The following is a 15,897-nucleotide window of genomic DNA, read 5'->3' as shown; positions in this document are numbered from 1 at the left end:
GGAGCACTTCATGCTTCCATCTGCTGAAAAGCTTTATGGAGATGAAGATTTTATTTTTCAGCACGACCTGGCACCTGCTCACAGTGCCAAAGCCACTGGTAAATGGTTTAATGCTAATGGTTCAGCTGCTGGCAAGAGTTTTAATTCTGATCTGAAATTAAACCCGAGACAACTATGGCTGCATCACAGTTCACAGTTTGTATTTATAACAAACCGACTTTGCTTGGACACTGATTAGAGATTAAGTTGATCTTTAATCTTAATACTGCGTCTCTGAAAATATACAGAAATATTGGAACAGTAAGTTGTTCACAAGTGACTAGTTCAAAACCAATACTTTGATTATAGATTCTATGGTGTGCTGTGAAGCATTTCTTTAAGAGCAGCTCCCTTTTTTTTCCTTCATCAAGTAAAAAGGAGCATATTTAGGGCATGCCAGGAATTATGTCATCCACTATTCTGGTGCCAGCTCCACAGCCGTGCGCGCTGCTCTGAAAAAACATATAGTATTGTTTACCACATAAAAATATCAGCACTTAGCGCAACACTTAATGACAAATTTATTGTCCTTAGTAACAATGTAAACAATAGATAATTGGGAGATAACAAATAACACATTTTCATACACCAGCACCAAAACTGTTTCAAGGCTGTTCTGCCTGAAATTAAAAAGCGAGCCAGGATGTGTGTGAAGCACGGCTTTTTTTCAAAGGAGACAAAACAATTGGAAATGTCCTCTGTTTGGAAAAGGGTCCAGCTGACATGAGCTGAATCTGGTGCCATGGTGAAGATATGTTTGGTTGTTTAATGTTACTGACGGCTCATACAGGTTCAGGCACCAGCTACACTACTCCACTTTTTTTAAATGGATATTTTTTCCTCCCCTTTTGAAAAAATTTGTGGACAGCGTTGGACAACATTAGGCTAAATTTGGATTCTGATTTGGCAACGTTAGGCTAAAGTTGGATTCTGATTTGGCAACGTGGTAAATGTTCCTGGGAATCTCTAAGTACTTAAGGATTTGATTAAAGTAAATTGATGCACCCCAACCTCTGTTAGCCATAAACGGTTCGGGTGCTGTGTTTAACCTGCTTCTGAGTTAAACCTTTCTGGATTCCTGAAAAATAGGTTATCATTAAACAAGAAAATAATTACATTTTGACATTTGTCAATTGATTTAGAGACGTTATTTAAAAATAGATTTTTTTCCCTCACCCCTAGACGTAAAGGGCTATTTCAAAATTTTTGGGGCTGAATTAAGTTAGATGAGCTCTATTTAGAAACGCTTCATCCAGCTGTCTGTCTGTACGTCAATCCTTTGTCCATTGGGTTGTAGAGGTAACAGGTCCAGCAGGAAAACCCAGACCCCTCTCATCCGAACAAAACTTTCAAGGCCTTTCTGGAGAATCTAATGGCATTTCCATGCCAATAGGGAGAGCAGCAACTAAACTGCAAGCTCCTCCTAGATGACAGAGCTCTCTAATGTAACTCCAGCTATCATACTGAGGAAGCTAATTGAAGCCTCCTGTAGTTTCTGGGATCTCATTTTTTTCTGTCATGATCCATGTCTCTTTGCCATAGGTGAGAGACCAAAAGCAGATGGACTGGTCAGTCGCAATCTTTGGTTTTTGGCTTATCTCTTAAGCCAAAGCAGCACCTACAATACAGCAGACAAGGCCCCAATCCATCTATCTGTCTCCCATTGGACCCTGCCATCACACTTCAACAAGTCACTAAGACACATTAATTCCTCTGCTTGAAGCAAAGACTGATTGACCCTCAATCCACAGGGAACACTTCACCTTTTTTCAGAGAAACATGACCTCAGACAATGCTCTGTTTTGCATCTACCTAGATTAAGAACCACAAGTCCTATTGTCTGAGGCAAAGAAAATAAATAAATGAGTTTTTTTCTGATTACTAAATGATTAAGAATTTATCTGTGGCTTCTCAGTCATTTTTACTGATGTCAAAAATATAAAATGTGACATGTGGGAAATACATTTTCATGCAAGTCATTAAAACCATGTAAAAAGCAAATGTTTTGGCGAAATAAAATTTTTTATCCTTCAGGAAATGGAATAAAAAGTAGAAAGCTAAAAAAAACAGATTTTTCCTTCTTATGGTGATCTACAAAATGAAAAAGAAATTCTCACTTTTCAAGCCTGAGAAGAAACCCAGAAGATAAACCATTTGATTATGACAGAAAGGAAAACAAAAGTTAACTACTTTTTTATCACTTGGATATGATTATCACGCATAAGTGTCACTTTGTTAAATGTGCTGATTTCCTCCCTCAGTTTGGATGTTAGTTCGTTGCCATCTAAGCGTCTGTCACAAAGCAACAGACTACAACACAGAGTCCAAGCACAAGATGTATGCGCGAGCGTGCATGAGTGGTTTGCAAGGCCCCGTGGAGAACTGGCTCTGAGCAGTGATGTAATGCTTTGGCCGGCAAGCTGTGGAACTTGGCCTCGTCTCTGCTGTGTTTCCTCCACGCTGCGAGGGTCAACTATCCCACAACCTCCAGCACACAACACGTACTGTTCAATTCCCTGGACCACAACAGAGCAGAATTCAACCACACCCGGCACCATGAGCACCCAGTCCTAAACAAGAAGGAAAAACACACTTGAAACAAGATTAATAAAACATTCCAAACCTTAGACACAGCCACTCGAAGCACTAAGGAAAGACAGGCGTGTCAATTATTCCACCATCAGGCTGTGCTCTACCACTTAAACGACTGCACTTACAGGGTCAAATCTGGACAACAAAGAATCACGGTGATAGAGTCTTCGGACCAAAGAGCGCAAACAGAGAGCTCAGGGCAAGATATGAGTCCCCCAGGGGCCACAGCAGTCCTTTGACTCATTAACTATTTACACCAGAGACAGTCCTCCCTACTGCTCTGGCCCACCACAAAATCAATTAGCCTTCATTAGGCCATGCTCTGGGTATGCTTTCTCTGAGGGGAGGGATAACCCTGCAACCAGTGCCTCCAGTTACTGCAGAACATTACGCGGAAATGTGCTGTGATGCATTCACATACAGGGAGGCACAAAGGAAACTAGAGCAAGTTTTGTTTTAGAAACATAAATCTTTTAACTTTTCACCGTTGGGTGTCACAGAACATCAATACTGTCTCACCTTTCATCTTCCCTGCGCATCCTGCCTCTATGTGTATTTCTCACATGCCTGTCAGAATCCCACTCAATCCCCTTCTCTGCTCTCCCAGTGTAAACGCTGGGCAGGAAGAGTCCATCCAGGTCTGCTCCTCTGAGGTGTGGGGTTACAGTACGGAGATTTCCAATTGGCGGAAAGTCAACATGGTCGGGGTAATGTGATTAGAGCCAGATTGAGAACGTCGCAGGGGACACATGGGCCTGATCATGGCCCAGTTATTCGATAGCGTGGCCGTATTTATCGACTGGGCCCGGCGAGGATATTATAGACATTAGAGACCCTGTCTATGCTTATGAAACCTGTGCTGGAGATTGCACCCAGATAACGCAATTAGTCTCTCACTTTCTGTCTATAATCAGGGAATTCCATCAGTCGTGTTCAGACATCAGCAGAATCTCAATCTTTCAAATTTGGTTGCTGAATGGCCAACAAACCAGAAAGTTACATGGTAAAGGGGGGTCTGCAGCCATTTAGAGATCACATGTTTATGGGAGAGCTAACAGAGCATTTACAATTCAATTACACAGATAGTAGGAGGAAAAAAAAGGGTAAGATGTGTCTGGATGACGGCCAGAGGAGAGATAAGCCTAATACACTAATATTGTGTTACCCTAGTGTGTTACCATAGGAACAGTTGAGGAGATTCAAAAGACTACAAAGGCGATCAATCTTGAGAGAGCAGGAGGAAGAGGGAGAATTAAATGCCCTGGGACTGCTCCCGCTCTCCTCTATCAGAGCAATAACTCTTCTGATGACCCCTACTACCTCCTCTTTCCTCTCAACAAGATGTTTCTCCCCTGAAAGACAGACCTGCTATCTGCAAGTCTCCAAACATTAAAACCGGCCAAAGCTTTTCGTCATAGCTTGGGGTTTTTTTTATCTCAAAGTTTTAACTATGCACTTATTTATTCAGACAACAAAGGTTTGCAGTTGGCTATGTTGCTGCAGAAATAATCAGTTTCATTCACCGTGAGGGCAATTTTTCAGACATTTACTTTGCAAAAACATTCAGGCTTATTTTTCAAAGGTTGTCACATCACAAACAGAAACTTTAATGTATTATATTAGGATTTTATGAGATATATGGTTTTCAAAGTTTTTTACAAAAAGTGATTTTATTTAGCAACTTTAACTTTAACTTTAATACCCCTAAATGAAACCCAGTAAAAACCGGATTTGATCTCTGCAGCTGTTCTTTGAAGATCTCAGAGGTTTGTTAGATAACATAAACTTCATGGAGACCAAGAACAACAGCATACAGGTCAGGGATAAAGTTGCTGAGAAGTTTAAACAAGCCCCTAGGTTATCAAACAATATCCTAAGCTATAATCATCTCATGTTGCGCTCTTCAATCCATCATCCGAAAACAAAAGGTTTTCAGATTGCCACACGTAGGGGACACAGCAAACATGGAGAAGAAGGTGTTCTGCTTAGCTGGGGCAAAAATGTAACTTCTTGGCCGACATGAACAACGCTATGTGTGGTGGAAACTAAGACTTTACCCTGAACACACCATCCTCACAGTGAAGCATAGTGGTGGCAGCATCATGCTGTGGGGATATTAAAATCCTGGAAAAGAAAAACGTTAGGCTGCGAAACATTTATGGTAGAGGTTCACCTTTCAGCAGAACAACATCCCTAAAAACCCCAGAGCTTTATTCAACTGAGAATATGTGGAAGGACTGGAAATTTGAGGTTCAAAGATGCTGTCCATCCAATCTGACTGAGGTTGATTGAGATTTTTCAAAAACAGCAACTGGGACATACATCAAAAGACTTGTTGCAAACGGTGGTTGTACATGGTGTTCCTTCATGGGGGATGTATACAAATGCATATTGCACTGTTCAGGTTTTAATTTGGAAAGATTTTCAGGACAATGTATCACTCCAACTGTCACCCCGACTGTGTCTCAGTAGGAAGAGTAGTCGTCTTGCAATCAGAAGGTTGTGGGTTTGATTCCAGCTTCCTCCTGCCATAGGTCGATGTGCCCCTGGGCAAGGCACTTAACCTCAAGTTGCCTACCGATCTGCGTATCGGTGTATGAATGTGTGAGCGTTAGTGAGTGCAACTGGGTGAATGTGGCTCTAGTGTAAAGCGCTTTGAGCGGTCTGTATGACTGGAAAAGCGCTATATAAGTTCAGTCCATTTACCATTTACTCCTTCTGCCTCACAAATATGCACTTCTATCACAGAAAGTCCCAATGAAATATATTCGTTGATGTCCGAAACCTTTCCAGGGGAATGCACATTAATCACAGGAATGCAGTCAATCAAAAGTGATTAAGTATTGGATTATTAGTACTGTATGCAAATGATAGAATAAACAATCCTATAAACTTCCCAGCAACTCTTGCTTCGCTATTTATCTTTCATGCCTCTTTAACTTACAAACCCAATGTTCTTTCAGCCTTTCTGCTTCTTCATCCACATCCCATTCCCACTGCTGTAACTGCCTGCATTGTGAAGGATGAGGTCATTTGATTTTTTTTCCCCACAGCGTTAAACTAGTGCTAACAAGTTGCAGGACCTACAGAACATGTTCTGTACATTAAGATATACATCAGGCAGTTGGTGGGCAAGCGAGCCACAACCACATAAAGGGCCCATTATTCCAGCCAAAGTAGCCAGCGCTGCACTGGCAGGTTCAGACTCAGCTTTGATTACACACCGAATGATGAAATCCACACAGTCCTGAGAGCACAGCATTGCTGGCACAGCCCAGTGGAAAAGAAAGTTGCAACACATGTGTGTTTGTGTGTGCAGAAATCAGTAGGTATCCATGTGGATACTTGCACATATACTCACCAGTTTGGCTTCTGAGTGCATTGAGGGAACGTGAGTGGAGGAGCATGAGTTGCTGTGGGCGGGGCTCTGCATGCCCATCATATTCGAACCCATGGACATTTGTCTCTCCATCTAAAGACAAAAAGAATAAGAATATAATCACACTTAAAGGTAGTTTTTTCCCGCTACTAGCCACAAACCTTAATGCATTTTGTTGGGATTTTATGTGACAAACCCGCACAAAGTACTGCATTATCTTGAAGTAAAAGAACATGATATGGCTGTAACAATTTTGCGCAAGTAAAAAATCTAAACAGTGTGACATGCATTTGTAGAACCACATTTCGCTGGAAGCCTTTTGGAGAAAGTCCCTTTTTTATGTGAAATAGCACTTGCTCAGCCAGATTGGATAGAGAACACTTGAGAACATTGCATTGGTTGTTTTTCTAAAGCGTTTTGAAAACCAGTGTTTATTTCCTGTAACTTCACAATTAAGCCCTACTTTGTTTTGGTCTGTCTGGTAAAATAGAAACCTTTGGCTGTAACGTGAAAATGTAAAAAAGTTCTAGAAGAATGAATAATTTTGTAAGGCGTCATGTATCCATAGAATTGCATGCTGACATTCTGTTTATTTTTTCCAATTTTGAGGAGACTCCATGACTGTTGTCACAAAATGAGCATCAGAGCAAAAATGTGAGACTCTTTCTCATACCCACAGGGCTACGATGGATGAGATGAGAGAGCATGAGAGCCTGATTTCACATGACAGGCTGTGCACAGCTCTGTGTGATGATAACTGGAGCTGACCCAAAACAGGAAGCCACAACAGAGGGACTTAACACAGGAAGCCAGTGCAAAAGGAGTGTGCGGTGCATCTATGTGTGTGTCTTTCTGATAGTCCTGTGGTGAGTTTCTGGTAAGGGTAAAACATCAAACCTTGGTCAGTATTGTGTGTGCTAATGTGCTCTGCCTCTGACTGACACCTAAGGCCTGAATGTGAGGAAATCAGCTGGGTAAGCTGAATGGGGTGAAAGGTCAATTGTACAGGGGCGATAATGTGAGTAGCGTTTACCATGAAATGTAAGCGGGAAAGAAGAAACCTTTGTTTCAATGTTTAAATGCATATCTATGTATATATGTACGGGAGAGAACAGTGCTGTGGCCTCCATGCTCTCTGGCTGGTGTGGTGGTCTCTAAAAAAAATGGCCCCTCGTGTTGCCTCCACCCTGTGTCCGCAGAGACTCAGGTCTAGAACCTGACACACAACCTTAATTGCAGTAAGTGTGTTTTGTGTAAAAATATCACCCAAACCTGCACCCCTTTCCTGAGCCGTCAATCTTCCCCCAAATCACTTAGCTCCTAATTTAATAAACATGGGAGGGACATTTTCCATACAATAAACACAGCTTGTCTTGAGTTACAATGAGAACACATGTTATATCCTGATGTGAGGAGCTTTCTTTTGATATTATTTCTGTTCTGTGGTTCTAAATCTTTTAAAGACAAGAGTTTAAAACCTAAACGCACAGGACGAATCCTTCATTCCCGCAGGAGACGATTTGCTCTGCAGGTCAGTAACTTTAATAGTGATAGAAAACATCCCTAATAACAAGCCCACATGCAGTCCGTACAGGACGTACAGTGGACTCAATAAGTGAACATGCACTGTAATCTGTTGTTACACTCACAGGCATCAACACGGCCGAGGAGCCAGGCATGGTTGGGTCGGGCAGGGTTCCAGGCATGGAGGCTGGCAGAGGCTGCCTTTGTCTGTTTCGTAGATGCAGTAGTGAGGACAGAGAGCCAGGGACAGGCCTGAAAGTACAGGTAAACACACACCCTCACACACATCATCACATCTGGTTGTACTGTTATACTGACTGTAACCTAGGAGGGTAACATCCTCCAAACCAGCTCTGGATCAGTTTGCTAGTTTTTATGTCAGTGTTCACATTTTGTTCCATCCTATGTCCATTTTGCATCTACAACTAAAGGATTCTGTTACAATTAGTTTAATCTAATACATTTATTTCCCTTTGTAGTGAAGTACGTTTAGTAAATTTTGTCTTTTTTATGTCTCTGTATTCATAAAAATGTTTAAATGTCTTTTATAATTACATGTTTTTGCAAACTGTTTGCTGAAAACTTGGTATTACATCCTGTTTTTTTTTTTTCTTTGGTTCTGATCACTGGTTGAGCAGTCAGCTCTGCTGAAATATGACAAATTATAACCACTGATCGAATCAAAGTAACTCCAGGCAACCTCTTGCTGGCTGATGTAACAGTCCCATTTCTTTACAGTAGACTATGACAAAATTTTAGAAAATGACTTAAAGTCATCAGTTGTCGAAGTGAATACAACACATTCCCTGGCAGGCACAAACGGACGCATGGTTGGTACAAAACGCCTCACGACAGATGGCTCAATTTTGTACCTAAAGAATTCAGGCACAAAACTACAAAGGTCTTAAACGTGCTTGATAAGTGAGTTCTAATTATTGGCAGATACGTTTGACCCTCTAACCACTGATCGTGAGTAATAATCTTTGGACCAAAGTAAGAGCGTTTAAAAGTTAGCACACAGCTTCAGTTAATACGGCTAGAAACCACCAGTCAGACTCAAAATCTGGGTGTAGTGATGGACTCAGACCTGAACCTTCAGAGGCACATGAAGGTAGTAACAAGGTCGGCCTTCTATCACCTAAAGAACATCTCTAGCATTAAAGGACTCATGTCTCAGCAAGACCTTGAAAAACTATTTCATGCGTTCATCTTTAGTAGAATTGATTACTGCAACGGTGTCTTCACAGGTCTGCCTAAAAAGTGGATCAGACAGAACTAAGAAAGTGGAGCACATCACCCCGGTTCTAAAGTCCCTACACTGGCTCCCTGTAGCTCAGAGAATAGACTTTAAAATACTTCTGTTAGTCTATAAATCACTGAATGGCTTAGCACCAAACTACATTACAGACTTGTTGTCAGTGTATCAACCAGCCATTACCTCTGTTGTTTGATTTTCTGTATCATTGTAATGTTTTTCCTCATGTACAACGCTTCGAGTGCCTTGTTGCTGAATAGCACTATATAAATAAACTTCCCTTGACTTAATTATAGAGTAATATAAACTAAATCCTTCTATATTTATTATAAACAAATACCACAGGATGTCTTTAAAAATAAAACAACACAGTACTGGATGCAACTAAAAACAAGAAAGTATAAAAAATATATAAGGTGAAGAAACACATAAAAGAGATCATATGATGCTCTATTGTGAATTAGTAGTTGTTTATATTTAATTCTATAATTAATTTGGTGCAGCAATTAATCTTTTAATGTGGTCCACTTTTATTTTCACTTCCCTAAAAGTTAAACAGCAACAGGTTTTAGTAAATATAAGGTATCTGTATTAAGTACACTAGTGTATACTTTTGGTGGCTAGCAGGTTTACAAATGTCAAAAATAGAACAAAAAACATACTTTATTCTCCCAGATTATACAAAATCTCACATAAAGTATTAAGGTTTATAATGATAGTACAGTTTTGCTGTCTGTGCCTTTTTAGCAACTTGTTTGTGCTTGTGGACATATTTTGGATGCACTTATACATATATACATATATATATATATATATATATTATCATGGAATAGAATAAGCTGGTCATATTTAATGAGTAATATTTTTTTGTAGCAACCACATGAGATGAGCTGTGTTGCAGCCAATGGGGAATATCCTCTTCAATGACCACAAAAAAGTGTTCAGAACAACTGGCCAATGCATACTGAAAGCACCATAAATAAGAAAATGCAGAGCGGCTTGCACTAATCTTCGGCTAATGACAGGGGTCACGTCTCAATTGCATGGCTAAACCACACTACCTACATCTGCACGCTGTCAGATTTATACAACTGCCACTAAATCCCCGCTTGTCAGAACATCACTTTCCAGCTGAAGGACACATGGGTGCCTAAAGTTACACTTAGCCTAAAAACAGCGCTCAGTACATGATTTTTTAATAACCCGCAGTAGTGAAATCAATGATTCTCCACTTATCAGTATCATCAGGATGAATGCTGCTGCTCGACGGTCAATAAAGCTCAGCTTTCTCGAGCATTAAAAAACTAGGACTGCAAAGAAGCATTTAGGTAAGCCGTGTTGAATAAAATCATGAAATCAATCGACAACATCACATTCTAATTTACCGTAATAGCGAGCGGTGAAGGACTGATGGCGAAATAGAGGGGTGCGCCAGAGCGAACAGCCCCCACCTGAATAAATACCTGTATTTTTCCAGACGTAAAAATGAGCATTTATGCCTCAGACGTTTTTGATTGCTACACACACACACTCACACACAGGACTATTACCATCTGACTGCATGTCAGTCCTGTCTAACATCCCAATTTATCACAATCAAACCCATTTAACAGCACTTATGACACCTGAGCAACACTGCAAATCCAAGCATTTCCACATGGGAAAGGTCATGAAAGTACAATGAGCTATGTAGCGTGGCTTCACATTTACATCTACACTATTCCCAAAAGAATAAGGCAACAGTTGGGTGGTGAATAAAAACTAGCTTGTATGTTTGCGAACGCAGCTAAATGATTTTTATTAGGCTCTGTACACAAAACAAGAGCTTCAAGTGTTGGTTTTAAGCAATTTAGATTTTAGGCTGAAAAAATTCTCTAAATCTTCATGAACCAAAGATATATATTTACAGCATTCTAAATAGTCCAGGTTTAAATTGTTATTTTCCTTTAGTTTTATTGTCTGGCTCACTTGTCAAATTATAAATAGTCAAATTATAATATTTTCTTGCATACCCAGTTCCTTGCAAAAGTATTCAAACCCCTTGAACTTTTCTACATTACAACGAAAATCGTAAATGTATTTTATGTAGTACACAAACAACAAGTGCATAATTGAAAAGTGGAATAAGAAGGACACAATAAAAAAAACTAAAAAAAAACTCATGGTAACTCTGGAGGACCTGCAGAGACTAAATGTTCTAGCCAGTATGTAAATCTGAAAACACCATAGCCACAGAACGGCATGGTGGTGGCAGCATCATGCTGTAGAAATATTATTCTTCAACAAGGACAGGGAAGCTGGACAGAGTGAATATCTAGAAAGGTAGAGCTAAATATAGGGCTAGAAAACCTGTTCAGGTTGTCCTGTTCCAGCAGAACCACAGCCACAAACATATAATCAGAGCCACAATGGAATGCGGCAGATCAAAACATATTCATGTGTCTGAATGATCTGGTTAAAGTCCAGGCCTAAATAAAATTGAGAATCCAATGTAAGACTTGAAAATTACTGTCATGACATGTGCTCCATCTAATCTGACTGAGCTTGATCTATTTTGCAAAGAAGAGGTAAAACTTTCAGCTTCCAGATATACAACTGGAAGAGCGGTACACCAACCCACTTGCAGTAATTGCAGCGAAAAGTGGTTTTACTAATTCTTACCTCATTATGCCTAAATACAAATGTACAGATTTCTATTTGTAAAACATTAAAAGACAGTGCATCATCTTCATTCTGCTTCACACTTATGCACTACTTTGTGTTGGTCTACCATGTAAAATTCCAAAGAAACACACTTCAGTTACACTGTAATGTAACATAAGATAAAAGGGAATGAACACTTGCAGGACACTGCAGTTATGGATGTAAGAATATATGCCTTATAGATTATTGAGCCTGACTTCCATTTCTTTTGACCCCAGAGGAAAAATCACAATAGCACTCCACAGACAGGCTACAAAATAAGAGTTCAAATAGGACACACCACAGGTATGTAGCCTCTTGCTTTGAATCATTTATAGGCTGTCCTTCTGCACCTGTCTGTTTGCATAGCTAACACAAAGTCTGTGTTTGTCACCATCTCAGAAACAAAAACACAGTCTGCCTATTCATTAGAAGGAAAAACAACACTAAGCATCTGACAGCTCTTCCTCAGTGTAATTCTCTGCGCTAGCTCTGTCGAGATGGTAAGACGTCTCAGAGGCCATAAGACATGATACAATGTATAGCTTAAATGTATAAACCACTTCCTTAATCTTAGGACATTGTGTTTTATACAGTTTTTACCAGATAATCTGATCACAAAAGTAGTTTTGAATGAACTGAATTATTCCAAGAGCTATTCTGTTTCTTCTGAAGGTTAGCATGTACTGGAGCTTGTAATCTGCCTCAACACTTTATAAAAAATGTAAACTGTTGAAGCTTCCCAAACACAACTGTATACTTAATAAAAGCTGTTAAAATGGCAGAAACAATGTCTTTTAAACATACATACTTTGGGTTGTGGGAACATGTGTCTGTATATGAGTGAATAATAACAGCCTCTACTGAGGGGTTGATAATAGCCTGTGCCGTAGGGCCCTGGGGGGAGCAGGTAGACACTCCACAGTCCTGACCCTGCACTCTCACATTACTGAGTGCCTCGCTCTCTTTCTCAATCCCCGCCCAAGAACCACCACCGTACGACCAACGCCGCCCACCTTCACTCCACCATGACATCATAACTGGATCTTCTGTACTTGCCTGAACCCCTCTTTTGCTTTGTGTTTTGCGCTCTTGTTCGACTGTCACTTTTCTGGTATATTTTTCGTAGTGGAGGAGAAAACAACCCTTTTTCGTCTTGTTATTTCTGTATGACTCTTTTAGGGGCCCCATCGGGGGTTGTCATGCTTGAACTCAAGTCTCTCTGCTCTAACCAAACCTGCAGCTTGCATACACCAAGCTTTGCCTCCCCGGTCCCCAGCTCCAACTCAAGTGCAGGGACTTAAAACACAAGCGGCCTGGCCGTCATCCAAAGCGCCCAAGAGACGGAGAGAGGTTCACTCAGTCCACTGACTCACGTCCTTCCCTTTTTGACTCCGCTCCAGCAATGATGTAATGCTCTTAGCTTTTCTCCCTCCCCCCACCCAGTGCCTTCATACCCCTTGATTTTTGCCCCTCCCTCCTCTCCTCTCCTCTCCTCTCCTCTCCTCTCCTCTCCTCTCCTCTCCTCTCCTCTCCTCTCCTCTCCTCTCCTCTCCTCTCCTCACTTTCCCTCTCTTTCTCTCCTGGACCCATCCAGCATCGCTGCACTGGCTCCTTGCTGGGTGAAGTCACTGTGAGCTCGGGATAGACACAGCAGCTAAAAAGTTTTGAACGTAACCAAAACAGCCCAGGGCCAAGTTCCAGACATTTGGGAGATGGTGGTGCAGTCGCCATGGGAACAGCGATAAACAGAGAAAGAAACAAGGGCCTCAAACAGCTTGCAGCTGCCTAGCTCTCAGAGTAAACACTGCACAGGACCTGCCCCTGATTTACTGCCTTTAATCACTGGTGGGAGGGGAGTGCCATGGGGTTTGGACTGAGGAAATAATACGAATCTGATCAAATAAATCAGCTGTAATGGGTTACAACACAGCCTGACTTTTATTAGCGGGCTAGAGATGAGATGGATGCGGCGAGGGAGCTTCACTGGGAAGCATCTTGGATGGGGTGTCCTCACATGAGGGGGCCACAAACTGAGTCAACCCTTGCCAAAGTACAGTTGATGAACGGCTGTCAATAACAATTTTTACCAATTAGCTTCATTATACAACACCTTGCAAAAGTATTCCCACGCCTTGAACTTTTTCATATTTTGTCGTGTTTGGGATTTTATTTGTTAGACCAACATAAAGTGGCGCATAATTGTGAAGTGGAAGGAAAACGAAAATGGTTTGCAAAATTTAGAAAAGCATTTGTATTACAACCCCTTTACTCTGATTCTCCTAAAGATAAAATCCAGTGTAACAGTGTTCTTATAGAATAGGTTAATTAGTACACATGGTCCACGTGTGTGTAACTGAATTTCAGCATAAATATAGCTGTTCTGTGAAGGTTTTGCAGATGACACCATTGTTATTGGTCCCGACCCAGGACAATGACAAGTCTGCAAACAGACAGGAGGTGGATCGCTGGTCCACTGGTGCGGTCAGAACCTCCTGGAGCTTAAGCCGCTCAAGATTGTGGAGATGACAGTGGACTTCCAGAGAACTCTGTCCACACTGGCTCCCCTCACTGTCCTCAACAACACTGTGTCTACCGTGAATCACTTCCATTTCCTAGGATCCACACTTTCTTGGGACCTGAACTGGTCCTCACACATAGACACTATTCAGAAGAAGGCCCAGCAGAAACTGTACTTCCTCCGGCAATTTAAGAAGTACAACCTTCCACAAGAGGTGCTGGTCAGACTCAAAAATGAGTCACCACGGAGACAGTATCTTCCCCCAGGCTGTCTCTCTGATGAACACAGTGAACACCTCACAGCCACAGTAATCAACAAAATAAACATATTTACATTATCACAACCTCCCTTTCTGTTTTTTCTTTCTTTAGATATTAAGAAAACAAAAATGGCCGTACATGCACATACAAAATTTTCCCTTTTCTATATTTTGTTTTCTCAAATGTTTATATTTTCCAACTAAATGTCTGTACGCTGTGAGCTCTTGAAACGGAAGTCATATTCCTTTTTTGTGCACACAGTTTTAGCCAATAAAGCTGATTCTGAGTCTGATGAACAAGAAACACACACTACATGTCAAGAATAACGTTGGAGAAGTTTGAAGCAGGGTCAGATAAAAAAATCTACATACCAAACTTTAAACATGTTCTGTTCAATCCATCTATCCATTGTCTATACCCGATTTTCAATGCAGGGTTTCACGGAGGCCGACGCCTATCTCCAACAATCAATAGGGGAGAGGCGCGGCACACCCTGGACAGGCCGCCAGTCATCACGGGGCAATACGGACCCAGAATGAACAACCATGCACGCACACACACTTACACCTAAGGAAAATTTAGACCAATTAACGGTCATGTTTTTGGACTGTGGGAGGAGAGAACCCACAAATGCATGAGGAGAACATCTAAATTCCAGAAAGATCCCAGGCTGGGATTTCAACCCAAAACCTTCTTGCTGCACGGCAACAGTGCTACCAACTGCACCACCGTGCCGTCCCCTGTTGAATGCCTCATTTAAAAACAGAGAGAATATTATACAAATGCAAACCTACCAAGACATGAGTAGCAGAGATCCACAGCTAAGGTGGAAAACTTTGTTGACAGAACAGCAAAACTGCTTTTAAGGAAAAGTGACAGAAAAAACCCATTGTTGAAAGAAAACTTTAAATAGTAAAAGTAAACAGAAGCTATACAGGGAATGCAGCACAGATGCTGTCATCAAATAACCCAAAAAACGCTTTAACAGTGAGCAGCATCATGCTGTGGGCTGTTGGCATGAAAGCTGGTTAGCAATTTCAGTTGGGGTGGAGGCTCACCTCCAGTCAGAGCAAGTGTGTCGGAATAAGCTTGAGCTATATGGCAAAGAAGAATAAACATACCCTAGAAGACTTGCAGTTGTAGTTGTAGCCACATGTAGTTCTCCTAAGTACTGACTAAGACAGGCTGGATACAAACACAAGCCACACTTTTCAGATTTTTATTTAAAACAAATTTTAAACCCATTTGGCAATGATGCTTGTCTAAGCCTAAAATCCATTGCAGTATGTTGTTGTAATGTGGCACAATGATCAAGGGTTATGAATTCATTTGCATGCCCCTGTTCATCCAAAGCGGTGCTGTTTGAATTTAGGCTGAGAAGAGCAAAGTCTGTTTTTTTACTGTCAACAAAATCATGTCGGTACAGTTATACCAGCAGCGAATCCATAAATGTAACTAGCATAAGTCATCTCTGAAGAAGTTAACCTGGCATCTGTCAACACTGGTCCTCCAACAGCTGGCAAACAACTCCTTTCACTTTCTCACATTCCATTGCCGCTTCTTCCCATCTAACACAAACATGCTAATAAATCTGATGAAATATGTGAATGTTTGTGCCTCACTGAACGTCTTTCCTTTTATTCTG

General features: G+C 41.1%; 1 protein-coding gene across 4 annotated transcripts in view; it reads right to left on the bottom strand.

Moving 5' to 3' along the window:
- The window catches only part of creb5b (cAMP responsive element binding protein 5b), a 70,255-nt gene that overhangs the window by 24,472 nt on the left and 29,886 nt on the right, over positions 1–15,897 (bottom strand). For all 4 annotated transcript variants that reach the window (XM_047362015.1, XM_047362014.1, XM_047362013.1 and 1 more), the window contains exons 6-7: positions 7,660–7,786; positions 5,993–6,103 (exon numbers count right to left, since the gene is read on the bottom strand). In XM_047362015.1, coding sequence (XP_047217971.1) covers positions 5,993–6,103; positions 7,660–7,786 — 238 coding nt within the window. The remainder of the gene's footprint in view (positions 1–5,992; positions 6,104–7,659; positions 7,787–15,897) is intronic.

This window comes from Girardinichthys multiradiatus, chromosome 3, assembly GCF_021462225.1.
Source record: "Girardinichthys multiradiatus isolate DD_20200921_A chromosome 3, DD_fGirMul_XY1, whole genome shotgun sequence".
NCBI lineage: Eukaryota > Metazoa > Chordata > Actinopteri > Cyprinodontiformes > Goodeidae > Girardinichthys > Girardinichthys multiradiatus.
The sequence above is the reverse complement of the archived record's forward strand: the minus strand, read 5'-3'. Positions and strand labels throughout refer to the sequence as shown.